This window comes from Rattus norvegicus, chromosome 6 (assembly GCF_036323735.1).
Source record: "Rattus norvegicus strain BN/NHsdMcwi chromosome 6, GRCr8, whole genome shotgun sequence".
Classification (NCBI taxonomy): domain Eukaryota; kingdom Metazoa; phylum Chordata; class Mammalia; order Rodentia; family Muridae; genus Rattus; species Rattus norvegicus.
Genome location: NC_086024.1, coordinates 55,558,924 through 55,573,210, shown reverse-complemented (window position 1 = coordinate 55,573,210; position 14,287 = coordinate 55,558,924). Strand labels below are relative to the sequence as shown.

Sequence of the window (14,287 nt, the reverse complement as noted above, 5' to 3'; positions counted from 1 at the left end):
CAGACAAGAAGGCCTGGAAGGCTCGGCTGCACCCTGGAAGCCAGTCTGCATATGGTATCTGGTATATAATGTTCCTGGAGGAAGCAGTCGGTGACCTCGCCAGAAGAGAGCAGACTGTGGAGTGTTGCAGATGAGACATGAGTGAGATTCTGACACCTCACATGAGTGAGGTGACAATCGTGTATAACCGTGACCACTATTATAAACCCTTCTGCTCACAAAGTACAGTGCACATGGCTGGAAGGATGGAGATCTCTCACCACAGAGAGATCCCTGTCCAGGACGAAACAGTCTTTGCTGTACCAGAGGAAGACGAGCTTGCATTTGGGAGCACACTATTAGAGCAAAGACGCATTATTGGTAGAGCTGTTGTACGTACGGATGCATTTAGTAAGAATGACCGATTCCGCCGTGACACGGATATTCTCTTTGCTTGTCACTTTAAAACACTAACAGCTGCTTTGTGGCTCTAGGAGGCAAGTCTGGCACCACTTCCCAAGGACGTGTGCCCAGCAAATCTTGCTTTCTGTTTACTGACTTGGTCTTTCAGGAAAGGGACATTGGGAAGTGCTGCTGCGTGCATCGCCGAGGATGGGGACAATTCCGAAACGACCTTTTGAAGCAGCACTGGCAACTTGTACTTGGATTTAAATAAAGCAACGACTGTTACCCTAATTCGGCACCGAGGAACGGAGTGTAAGGGAGCAGCCTCACTGTGCGGATGTGCCAGGGATGAGTCAGAAGCCAGGGGTCACATTACAGCACAGAGCCCTCCAGAAACCAGCTGTGGCCACAGATCAAAGCAGTGGTTCCCAGCACTTGCTGGGAACTGAATGGATGCCTGTTCCGCGTCAGCCTTTCCAACTGTATCTGAACAGAGACAGCTCTCTCAAGTAGCAGATCTTCCAACGGGTTGTACTTGCTGGCCTGGACAAGCTGGTTTCCCTTCTTCTGAGATTCATTTGAAAACCAAATCTACTGAGCACTAAATTTATAAATCCAGCACTTACTGTGTTAACCCGGGGAACTTAATTTTTTTTTATTACATGACTGATTGGTTTGGTATGGGTGTGTGCACTCACACCATGTCTGGAGCATGTCTGGAGGTCAGAGAACAACTTCTGGAGTCCTTCTTCCACCGTGTGAGTTCCTGGAACTAAACTTCAGTCGTGAGGCTTCGAGGCAAGAGCTTTTACCCAGTGAGTCATGCTGTAGCCTCAAGGGGATCTAACAGTGACCACAACAGAGTTCCTGGTGCCTGGACATTCCTAGTCTCATGTGTGGGTATGCACATGAGTGCATGTGTGTATGCCTACGCTAGAAGAGAAGTATTTGCAGTCGCCAACTAACGCTGCGAAACAGAGGGTGCGTGAGCACTCTGAGTTGAGATTGGAGAAATCCTTTCTTTCACTATCTTCCTGTTTATCACAAACGCGTGCGAGGATCTACCAAAAGCCAACGAATGTGCTCCATGCTGGGACTCACAGATGTGAAGGCACTGGACCTGCCCCCAGCAACTCCCTGTCCAGCACAGGGACTGCAGAGGAGGCCAGAGACAGAGGTGTCAGAGGACAGTTTGACTGGGTGGCTTACCACAACACAGAGCAAATACTTAGGGTGCTCCAACCTAAAAAAGACCAGCCTGTGGCTGGTATAAGTATAAAGCCCCCTGCACCTAGGGATAAACATACCAGGAAAAATAAAGGATTATAACAACCTCAGCTGGCCAGCCTAGCTCCTCCCTTTCTTTTCTCTTACCCACTGTCTTGGCTTTGGACACAGTCTATGAAACATATTCTTCTTTTGGCTTCCACATCTCCAACCTGCCAAATCACTGGCCATTCCCCTTTTATCCAAACACTAAATGTTCGCTTCTGCTTTTCCCAACCCAATCCCACCTAAACCAAACTAACCCAGCTCGAGGGAACCAACTCCTTCGGCAAGTCCTGTCACTATAATTCCAAAATAAAATCGAGTCACCCACCCTCCTCTCCCCACCTCTGTCCAGGTACACATCTGGACCCCCTCTCACTTAGCCACACATCAGTCCTATGTTTCCCAGGATGCGTAGTAGCTTGGCGAGAACGACTTCTGAAAAACATGAATCACATTTACAACTCAGCCTAGCTCCAGGGTCTTCCAATCACACTTGGACATAAAAAACAGCCCCAGATTCTGGCACCCATGACAGTTCTTGTGGCCCTGAACCCCTCAGCCCAGCTTTGCTCTTGCTCTGTTCTCTGCTGGGAGGGGTGCTCTTATGCCAGCTCCTCCTGTGTTTTGAGTTATGTCCATGTTATGCAGCATACCACGTCATAAACTCAACAAGTCCAGGCCCTTCTCTACCTCTGCGACAACACTTGGCACACAGTTGGCGTTAAATAAAACACCCACGAACGCATCTAACCTGGAAAGTTGCAGTTTCGAGAGATAGACCCCTGTGAAATGATGAGTAGAAGGTAATTTATTTCCTATTGTGTGTGCTAGAACATGTGTGCTTACACACATGTGCACAAGAACACGTGGAGGTCAGAGGGCAACCTTAGATACCTCCCGGCCTTTTCTTTCTTTCTTTCTCTCTTTCCTTCTTTCTTTCTTTCTTTCTTTTTTTTTCTTTCTTTCTTTCCTTCCTTCCTTCCTTCCTTCCTTCTTTCTTTCCTTCCTTCCTTTTTTTCTTTTTTTATTTTTTTTTGACACAGTGTCTCTCACTAGCTTGGAGTTCATAATTAGACTTGCTCTTGCTTACCAGTAAGCCAAGGGATGAACCTGTCTCTACCTCTCCAATACAGGGAAGACAAGTGAATAACACTATGCCATGCTCTTGGACACAGGTTCTGGTGACCAAACGCAGGTCTGTATGCGTGCACGGCAAGCACTTTACTGACTGGGCCATCTCCCCAGACCCAAACGTTTATCTTCAGTTAAAGGTGGACTGGATTTCTCTAAGGCCCCAAAGATCCTACTGCCCTACACCTACTGTAACCCGCAGTTCTAATAACCTCACAGAGACACACAAAAGGGTATTTCCCTGAATGTGGAGTCATCCATTGTTTGTGGGTCTCTTGGGTGCACTCATTTGCAGGTCAGCGAGACCCTGCAGGCAGAAAGGATGAGAGAGCACAGAGGACACGTGTCCTCTTTTCTACACGCTTCCCTCTCACGTCTAAAGGTCCATTCAAATGCCACAGCCAGCCTTACACACATCCTTGATTACCCATTTTCCACACCCACACCAGCAGGCAGTGGAGACTAGCATCGTAGCCTAGAGAGGTGCTGAGGACAGGTAAAGCACCTGCAATCACCCCACATCTCTGAGGAACAGAAATGACCTTCTCCTACCACAGGTCAGCTGTGGCGCTGCTGGGAGTCTGAAAGCTGGCCTCAACTGGTACATACGCAGGGGAACACGCTGGGGGGGGGGGCAGGCTGGAGTCTGGGTCTGCCACTTCTCCTGATCTCGCACACATTTCTCCAGTGCTCCCAGTCTCTCTTCCTTCCGTGTGAGAGAAGGAGAACACAACCAAAGTCCCTTAGGGTGATGGCAGAGCTAAATAAGGCAGAAAAATGCTTAGCACGGAGTAAGTGATCAGGAAAGGCCTGAGCTTTACTGCTGTCACTGTGCCTATCTGTAAGGAAAGAGAAGGGCTAGGGTTAGGGACGAGCTACGTTCTCAATCCAGCGTCAAACCTAATTTGAACAGTAGTAAGTTCAGGATTCAAAAGTTCGTTTCACTTGAGATGGTGTCTCCCTATGCAGCCTAATTTGACCCTGAACTCAAAATCTTCCTGTTTTCGACTCCCATGGGCAAGGATCACTGGTGTGAGTCACTGTACCCAGCTCTGAATAGAAAAATTGTCAAGTAGAAGAAAATAGTTTTACTCAGTTGTAGATTCTTTTGGTTGTATGCTAGTCAGTCAGACTACTATGCATTTCCTTAGATCTCTCTCTCCTCCTCTTCTTCCCTCCTCCTCCCCCTTCTCCCCCTCCCCCTCCTCTTCCTCCTCCCCCTCCTCCTCTCCATTCCTCCTCTTCCTCCTCCCCTCCTCTTTTTCCTCCCCTTCCTCTTCCCCCTCCTCCTCCCCCTCCTCCTCCCCTCCTCTTTTTCCTCCCCTCCCCCTCCTCCCCCTTCTCCTCCTCCTCCTCCCTTCTCTTCCTCCTCTTTCTGGGAGAGGGGCTCTCTTCGAGTCTACCACAGGGATTTTCTTTCACTATATGTTGTGGCTGCCCTTTTCCAGGACCCAGGAAAGAAGAGACAAGAAAACTTCAGCAATTTTATGGTCATAAGAACAAAAAAGATATAATCTGCCCCAGCCTTGAGATCTGGATACAATGATCAAATTAAAGTTTAAAGGGAAAAAAAAAACTTAGCAATTCAAAGTCTTCAAAAGTTCACACACTTTTGCCAAGTCTATTAATGAATGCTACCAGTTTGACAAAGAATCTATTCAGCGAGACAAACTTCCTTTAGTTATTTTATACTTCTTTGGTGCGTGGGGGGGGGCGATCTAGTTTCACATATGACAATTAATGATACAGTAATAAAATAGAATAATCCACCTTAAAAATCAAATCTAACTCAATTGACACTTAAAAAAAATTCCAGGCCCTGTCTTGTGGCAATCTGCAGAATCAGAAAGGAAGCCTAGGCAGACTAATTAACTGGTGTCAATACCCCTGATGCCCCAGGAAGCCCAGGGGCTCTGAAACCAGCAGGGGCTGACTTTCTCTGGGGCTCAGAGGCACATGTGGTTTGTCATTTCTTCAACTCGAGGTCACCTAGAGAGAGAGAATTAAAAAAAAAAATCTCAGGAAGCCTTGGAACCTCATTAATTAGGCTCCCCCACTTAGCAAAGCAGAGCGGGCGGCTGCCTGTCCCCAACCAGCGTTGGCATCTGGATGTGCGCAGAAGGAACAGGGCGCCAGCCAGGACACGCCGCGCCGCGCCGCGCTCCGGGAGCCAGCTCCCACACTCATCTGTTTTGCCGCTCTCTGCTGTAGCTCACACTTCATTAAATTCTACCGCATCACATCAACATGCAAAGCAGCTATCTGAAGGGCATTCAAAACTCTATAATCAGAAAGGGAACGAAGCTTCTCTGAGAAAGGGGTGGGTGAGTGGAGGCCTCCCTTGTCTAGTCAATGACATCCAGGTTCTTTGGTTCTAATCCGTGTTTTTACCGCGTGGTGACAAAGGAGGGCTGTTTCTGTCTGATGGGTGGGGCCTGAGGCTCCGTGCTCTCTGCTGTCAGGCGAGCACCATGGGCAGCTGCAGAAGCCTGCAAGATCTGTAGGATTCCTCTTGCCTTCTATTTTAATTTTAATTTGGAAGCGGGCAGGTCTGCAGCTTTACGAACTTTTCTATGATGCCCTGTTTTCTACTTTGCATATATCTGTGGCACAGAAATGATCTTTTTTTTTCTTTTTAATGTTTTTAAAAATCATTCATTTGGATCCAGTAAGGCAGCCTCAAAGCTGGAAAAGCCAATCTTCAAGATGGGACCGAGATGACTCCAGCAAATTGTCCCCTAATGTCTGTATGCATACCGTGACACATGCATACCCAGCCACCCACAAAATAATAAACAAAAATATAAAAAAGAAAATTTAAAAGCCATTCAATCTTTAACCTACTGATTCCACATACACAGTCAGCCATTGGCTTTAGAATTATTATTTTTGTGATGTAAACATCTTTTGTTTTATTGGCATATAATAATCGTATATAGTACTGGTTTGCATAAAGACATGTTCATACAAGTACCTAGGGAAATTATCTTGATGAGTGGCTCGCAGGTAGAAATGTCAACTCTGTGTGGCTGGGATTCTACAGAAGCTGTCTCTGGGATTAGTGTGCACACACGTGCACACACCCCTTTACGGAAAGAAATGTAAACAGTGAGTACAGCTGTGCCATGATGACTGGGGATGTTCTGCTTCATGGTACAGTTTCTCAGATGTAGACAGTCTTGTCCTCTAAGGTGAACTGTAATGCCTGGAGATGCTTCGGTTGTCACGATTAAGAGCACTGCTGCTCTTCACTTCTGATAGGTTGTGGCCAGGGAACGTCAACAACATAGAGGACACACACAGGCCCCATTAAAAGTCAGTGTCAAAGGCGCTGCAGAATGGCCACCTTTACAGCGGTTATTCCACAAACAGAATAGCAGATAAGGCCCAGAAGTCACGTTCAGACGTCCACTTAGTAAATCCTAAGACTTCGTAGATTAGCCTAGCCCCCAAATCCAACTCTGCCCCACCTCTTACTTTTTCAATTACAAGATTCCCAATGGGTTAAAAGCACGGTTAGTAAAAACTGTAACACACTGTTTCCACAGAACCATGCAGTGGCTGCCTGCCTTCCTGTCCAGTGCATACCTGTGCGCACTCCAGAGAGCACATCCCAGCAGTCTTAGACATGGTCACAGCACTCTCTCTGGGTACAGGTGAGGGCCACCACAGCCCTGTCACAAACAGTGACATCACCAAGGTCTCCCTCTCCCTCTGCAGTGATTACAAATGAAAATCCGCATCATTAGAGACTTCTGAGGCTTATCACTAAATGGCAGCTTCTATTGTTGTTGTTGTTGTTGTTTTTGGGGTGTGTGTGTGTGTGTGTGTGTGTGTGTGTGTGTGTGTGTGTGTGTTGTATGAAGGCCAGAAGTCAACCTTGGATGTTTTCCTCAGGAGCTGTCCACCTTGTCTTGTCTGTTTTTTTTTTAAAACACTGTACTTTGAACAGGCTAGGCTGGCTGGCCAGTGGGCTGCAAAGCCCACCTGTCTGTCTCCATAGCAGAAATTCCTATATGCGGCTCTTTTGTGTGGGTTCCGGGGATCAAACTCTGGTTCTCATGCTTGAATAGCAAGCGCTTAGGGACTGAGGTTATCTCCCCAGCCCAGCCCCAGACAAACAGTTTTTTAAAAGCAAACCTTGCTCTGTCTCTGTGCTTTCTTATGGAACCCCCTTCAGTCATCAAGGCCACTACATAAGATAAACTACTAACCCATCTGAGGAATGAAGAAGCCCACTACAGAAAGGCAGAATAACCTGCCAACGTCACACAGCCAATAAGGGTCAAAGCTGGAGCATAAATCTAGACACAATGATATTAGAAAAGTTCTGTTCAACCTGTACCCTGTCCCACCAAGCCACAGTTTGGGCTGGACAACCTGGACAGACAGATAGGCTTGCTGAGAGGAGACACGATCCCACTGCCAAGTGAATCGTTCCCGTTTCCTGTTACCCTGGCTGCATCACCTTTGGAGATTTAAATCCCTTGGAATCACTGACCTCTGAGTAGCCGACTGAAAACATTGGGCAGGGCCAAGGTGACACCAAAGCCACACAAAGCACTGGAGTCTGTGGGGCAGTGGTCATACCCACTATCTACATCTGAGGCCCAGTGCTAGCAGCAGAGAGTTGGTGGCCAGTCCTGAGAAAGGGGTGTTGCAGTACTCCTGTGAGGTACAATGGCTCTTGTTAGGGGACCCAGAGATAGACTGGAGCTTCATGGCATTTCTAGGGAGCTGACACTAGGGCCTAATGAGAATGTAAACCAATATTTGCAAAGTGCAATCCCTGAGGCTCCCAGCAGATGTAATCACACTCAGGCAGACTGCTCTCTTCTCCAAGGCTGGGGAGCCGCAGTGAATCACAGGCGTGAGCCAGGGGCTGACCTCAGTGTGGCATCCCCTGAGACAGCAGGGAGCGAAGACAGGAAGCACTTGGCTAAAGTGGTTTTCCCATTTTTCATAAGAAACTTTCAACTTCATAAAAAAAGGGCCCCATTTTATTGACAATAAAAGCTAACCTTTATTTCCTTACTCCCTGCCAGGAAAATATACATTTCTTTTTCCTTCCCTCACATTAGTTCTGCAGAGTAGAAGCCGGCATTCTTACTTCACAGGTGGGGAGAACCACGCTCAAAAAGAAAGATAATTAATTAGCCCAAGGCTGCACACTAGCAAGGGTGAGTCAGAATTCTAACCTCCAAAACGAGCTCCCCTTGATGACATTTTATTTTCTCATATTGCTGTTATGACACTGTGATGTCAGAGGAAGTATACATTTGGTCTTCGTCCCAAGTTCCTGGCAGACACTTAAATCTGTAACTTCCGTAGTGACCTGAGACAGGTAACAAATTGGCTAGGGTACATAGTCTTTTGTTATGTTTGGTTCTAAACTTCAGTTTCTCGATATGGAACATCTAGAAGCCCCGGAGTTTCGGGAATAAGCATCCTCGTGTGTGCTGAAGATGTGACTGAGACTCTGGACAGGGTCAGCACAGGGCTGATGTTGAAAAGCACCAGGCACAAGTAGAGGATTAGAATTTCCAGTCCCACTGGGCCAGAGCTAGAGGTTGTACTAATCACCGAAGCCCCCAGCGCGTTGAATCAGTGTGCAATGGCACCTCTTACAAACACCCTAAGAGATAGAGCTGAGATAGTCTGGGAGGGTCAGTGCAGTCACAGGCCAGGGGTACAGCTCAATTTTACAAAACAGAAGCGCTCAGGACCCCTGACTTCACCCTACAATTTCGACGTGTTAGCACGAGGCTCTGCCACATCTTTTATGACACCATTAAGAGTGGGAGACCAGTCTGGTCTATATAGTGAGTTCCAGGAAGCCAAGGCTAGACAAAGAAACTCTGTGTGTGTGTGTGTGTGTGTGTGTGTGTGTGTGTGTGTGTGTGTGTGTGTGTGTGTGTGTGAAAGAGAGAGAGAGAGACAGAGAGAGAGAGAGAGACAGAGAGACAGAGAGAGTCAGAGAAACACAGACAGAGAGAGAACAGAGCAGAGTGAACATAAGCAAAAAGTTTCCCTGAGTCCTCTGAGTCATTACAGCTAACTTGGACACGTGAGGATCCCCAAGTCAAACAAAACCATGAGTAACCTGGGGACCATTATCTACAACTGCTATCGAAAACAAAGGACACTTCTTAGAAGCTGAACTTTAACTTCTGTGTCTACACTTAACACTGTGTGGTGAGGGTAGGAATCAGATTAAATCGTGCTCAGTGAGGCAAGCAGATATCAGGTATGAGTACTGATTAAGAAAGGGTTTTCCTCTACCAGTCTCTGACAAGGACCCACAACCACAGCCACGTGTGCATACAGAGGAACACACACACACACACACACACACACACACACACACACGCCCAAAAAAATACACACAGAGAGACACAATCACACTTTTTATTTTTCAACTTAGATTCAATGACCTGTACACCAAGATCATGAAGTCGCCTTGCACCCAAGATAGTGAGTGCTTTTACCTTTTGTAAAGTATCTTTTAAGCATGCCGGGAATGCAGAAGTGCAAAGGAATACTCCTAGGACTGACACAACTTCATGACAGGAGGTGGCACATGAACAAAGGTTTGTGGATATCAGGCAGAATTCTTCCCACCCGTCCACTCATTGGGGGTAACGCAGAAAGACACCGTGGAGAGAAGAGGAGGAAGAGGAAATGAACTCAAGTGTCACAGTCTTGGGTCCCAACAGCTCATAAAGCAGGCAAAGGCATCACTTTATAGATGAACCAACCAAGGTAGAGAAACCTGAGTGCCCAGCCCCAAATCACAGACATTGAGGGAAGTCCGGAATCGGTTGGCATTATCTCCAAAACCTGCTATTTCTACTATAGGAACACATTTCAAGCGATACTGGAGGGCTCTGGTGGGCTTGGGGAAGAGTCAGAGAAGGCCTAGTGGGCGTGGCTTGAGGCCCCCGGTTTTCTCAGCCAATGACGCACTTTCCTTATACAGAGTTTGCTAGGGGTTTCTCATGGACAGGCTGTGAGGACAATGGCTGCGCAGGCGCTTCCCTTGCTCTGAGAAGCCACCTGCACTGGAAACCAGGCTCTCTTCCGTCTTGCTCTGAGACCTTGGACACAGCGCCCAACCTCTTCAGCTCAGGCTTCCTCAACTCCAAAATGGGTGTAACATTCACACCCACTCCACAGGGCTGCTGAAAGGGCTGTGTTTTCAAAGATATGCAAAGCGCTTGGCACACTGCCCAGCACTTAGCACAATTGCACCCTTATTAACTCACTGGAAACGGCAAGGCTCATCACACAAGGTAAAGCCGGAAGAAGGAGGAAAACGAAGCTGCGCGCTGTGCTTGTTTGTTCTGGAGATCAAACTCGTCTCTGGCAACTTGGAGACGCGCTCAACAGCGGCGGACTTACAACTCCATTCCATGAGCACGGCTACAACTGAAGGCTTACTGCGCACGCTCCAACCCCCCATCTCACCCCACCCCCATCTCTGAAAGTCCCACTCTGAAATCCTGACGTGGTGTTGGAAGGTGGGGCTTTTGAGAGACAATTATATCACAAGATGTAGAGACCTTGAGGCTGGGATTTGTACCCTTATAAATGAGGCTCCAGGGAGCCCTTGCCCTCTTCCTGACACGTGAGAATACGGTAAGAAGCTAGCTGGCAGGCACTAGAAAACCTCACCAACATCCGAGGTCAGACTGCAACCTCCAGAATTGGGAGGAACCGAACGAACCCTGTTGTTTTTAAGCAAGGCAAACTACGATACTGTGGCACGTGCAGCAGCCTGAACTTGCAAGGACCATCACGAAAATACAGGAGTAATTCTGAGGAGAGCTTTAAAAAAAATCTGCTCCCCCAAAGACTTGCCATAGATCTGAGCTGCACCTCCCATTTTCTCTGGTCCCTGAGAAACATGGGTTTTGTATTATTGGGACGCTCAACTGGAGAATGGAAGGATACTTCTTTGCCTCGGTTTGCTGAGTTATGAGTTATGTTCCTATGGCTCTAGGCCAGCTGGTGAGGCAAAAAGCTCAGTGCAGCCTGGGCTTCAAGTGATGATGTCAGAAAACCCAGAGCTCCAAAGTAATTTTCTGCCTCTGCTCAGAACAAGTGCCCACCACAGCATTGGCCTTTCTTCCTAGGCTGAGTCCCAAGCCCAGCACTGAAAGCTGGAGGGTTCAGAGGCTACATACATCAGCCACACCAAACCTCCTCTGCTGACGAGAGGGGCCTTTCACAGAGTAACATTCTGCGTGGCAGTGAGATTCTCATCCCTTTCTGGATCCTTCCATCAAGACTGCCTGCAAGCTGAAGGACCAGTAACAGCTCTGATGGTTTACCATTGAGTGTCAGCCTTACCAGGGCTGGGCCTTGGCCCCTGTGTTCCTTGCAGCATCGGAGCACACAGACCAGCAATACAGTCCTATGAATGATTGGGTGATGAGCACGGGGCAGCCTGGAGTCCTCATGCTCATCAAACACACAGAGCAATACTCCACAGCTCTCCACAGGCTGAGTGGGCCCTCCTTGACACCACCACACTTTGGATGGTTTACCTGTAGCTCTAGACAGTAGCATCACTGCCTGGGCCTGACAGTTCTCTTCAGAAAGGTGGGCCCTTTTTTTCTTTTCGAGGCAGAAGAAGGTTGTTTGCTACAGAACACTGAGCAAGCTCGGCTGGTGCTGGATACATGCTTAGTCTGTTTGTGCTCACACTGCCAGCAATGGACATACTGTCATAGACGTACACACGTAAGTCACCTCCTCAGGGAAGAGACAAAGAAATACAGGGCTGGATCCTACCTGTCATCAGAACCCTTTGCAAAGTGCTTTATAGAAGCCCTTCTCTTCCTTGGTCTAGCTCAAAGCAGTGCACTCCAAAGCTTGGGTTCACTACCTACTTCATTCGAAGTGTAAACCACACCTACAGGTGGCACACAGCCTTTCTCTATATGTAGATACCACAGACGCACATTATCGAGGCTCCGCCCTCCGACTATCCAAACACATTTACTTCTTTTGTTTCATGACTACTTATCACAGCATGGTAGTCCTAAAGAGGGTAGGGGAAGTTGGAATACCGTGCGAGGGAGGGGAAAAGCATGTATAATTTACAAATGCACACTCAACATTATAACTGCTTCTTTTGTTCTGGTGCAATGTGGGACCAACAGCAGAGGGACATACAGATCCTGTTCATCACAAGGGGTCGTGGTTAAATAAGACAGTGCCCTGGACTCACAGCACGTGACAGCTGTGGAAACCATCTGGTCTAACTCCTGGTAAAGATAAAGAAGCAGCCACCCAGAGAGACTGAGTGACTTCTTAACTGAGGTCAGAGAGCCGTTTAAGCAGTGCCACATGGCTTTTCTCTGTTCTCATTTCCACCTGTACTGAGCGGCGGACGCAGTTTGCTGCAGTTGGAGTCACAGAATTTCTCACAGCCTCACAGCCAGAATTTTAAGATACTCGGGGGAAAAATGAGTTCTTGAGCACACTTTAAAAAGGGGGATGGTGTCTTGAAAGGACAAGCAGAATAGGAGGTTTCATCTACATCCTGGGAGCAGCATCCAATCCCAAGCACACCGTGCCACCTGTGGCTCCAGCCCTCCCTTGTGTGTGCGGATCTGGGGAGCGTCTATCAGGGGGAGAAAATGGCAGGATGCAGGAGGCTTGAGAGCTTCCTCACACCACTATCCTCCCATCCTGGCTACCTGCAGAGGCACTACCACGGTGCACAATGGTTTCCAATCAGTCCCATCTATCCAGGCTTGCTCCCGTGTGCTCTGACAAGAAGGAACCAGTGAGTGGGAGGACTGAGCTCCTACCAGGTCCTCTGTGTGCAGAGGCAGCAGCTCCGGGCCAGTGTACCCACAGCCTTGGACTGAAACAGACACAAGGCCACCCAGCCGGGAGCCCAGGGTCATTGGCTGCCCATGCATCCACCAGGTGCAGGAGTCCACTTACCGCAGTGCGACTGGAAGACCTGTGGCTTGACCACCTGATTGCAGGCACTGCACACGACCAGGTAGAAGTCATCATGGGCTGGATAATGGCCAAATAGGTGCATATCTGTGGGGGAAAAGCAATTAAGTCTCAGAGGGCAGATAGTTTCTTCTTGGGCTTTCTTCCAAGGAGAGATTTTTAAGAGACACACATAGAAAGCCAATCATCTTTACCACATAGCTACCCAACTTGCAGAGAAGCAAAGGCCTTCAGGAATCTCTCCTTATTTCAACTATGACGGTTACCAACCTGGTCAGCAGCGTTGGGGCTCCTGGGTCGCAAACAAGGGGAATGACAGAGACAAAGCCACAGTTCAGCCTTTATTGCAGGACTGTGGAGTTTCCTCCGGATGAGCAGAGAGGTCTCCCTCTCTGTACAGGGCTGGGGTGGAAAGAGAAATCACCTTGGCCTCAGCTGAGAGGCGCAACCATGGTCGAAGGGATCTTCTGAATGAGCAGCCTGTTCGCCACCATCAGTATTCGAGTTTGTAATTGTTCATCTGGTAAATAATTACCGAGTGCCTGATCGCACCAGGTACTGTGTTAGGAGCTAGGGGAACAAGAATTAGGTGGCAGAAAGAAGGGACATGAATCAGATAGCCACGCTGGGCGTCCTTGGTGTGGTGGTGACAGTGATTGCAAGAACAAGTTATATGGGGTCCTAAGAAAGCTTGGGAGGTAAACCTAGCCTAGTCTGAAGAGGCAGTCGGTCATCTGAAGTCTTAGCATGAGGGATTGGAGAAGCCCCTCCAGGAAGTAGGGGGTGGTTCAAAATGTAAGCCAAGAAAGGAGGCTCTGAGGCTCAGAGTCAGCTCTCGCTCTTTCAGTTGGGATAGAACCAGGAAGTGGTGAGGAGTGAAGCTGGCAAGGGGACAGAAACTATAGCTACACAGACCAAGGATGTCCCTCGATATCAGGGACAGAAGCAAGCCACTGTGTGTTTCGAAGCAGAGTTGTAAAGCAATCACACAGCTTCTGTGAAAACCAAATCTGCACCTGGGCATTCACCTGAGGCACGAATGGCTTTGTCTACCCACAGCTTGTACACGAGTGCACACACCAGCGTTTTTCATAACAGGCAGTGAGTAAGAACCCAAGTGATCATCAACGGATGAATGGGTAAAGAGAAGACAGAATATTGTCCATCTACAAGCGGGAATGAGGGATGTTATATGCTACAACATGGGCGAACCCTGAAAACACCAAAGGAAAGGGAAGCAGGTACACAATGTCCTGCTCTGTATGCTTCCAATGACGTGAAACGCCCAGAGCAGGCAAACCTACACAGACAAGCAAGCGCTTGCCTTGGCCTTGCGGGAGGTGGTGGCCGTAGGGTGGAGGGCTTACTGGGGACAATGGAAATTGCCTAACATTGCTAGTGGTAACACTTGCAAGACATCTAAGCCGTGGGCTTACACACTTTAAATGGGGGGTGTGCATGGTATTCAAATTACATCTCAGAAAAGCTGTCAAACAAACAAAGGCCAGTTTCAAGGAAACCT

General features: G+C 48.2%; 1 protein-coding gene across 19 annotated transcripts in view; it reads right to left on the bottom strand.

Moving 5' to 3' along the window:
• Positions 1 to 14,287, bottom strand: part of Atxn7l1 (ataxin 7-like 1) — a 222,443-nt gene that overhangs the window by 136,541 nt on the left and 71,615 nt on the right. For all 19 annotated transcript variants that reach the window (XR_005505854.2, XR_005505855.2, XM_039113162.2 and 16 more), the window contains one exon: positions 12,748 to 12,852. Coding sequence is in view for 17 of the 19 variants with exons in the window: in XM_039113162.2 (XP_038969090.1) it covers positions 12,748 to 12,852 (105 nt within the window). In the remaining 2 variants the exon portion in view is untranslated. The remainder of the gene's footprint in view (positions 1 to 12,747; positions 12,853 to 14,287) is intronic.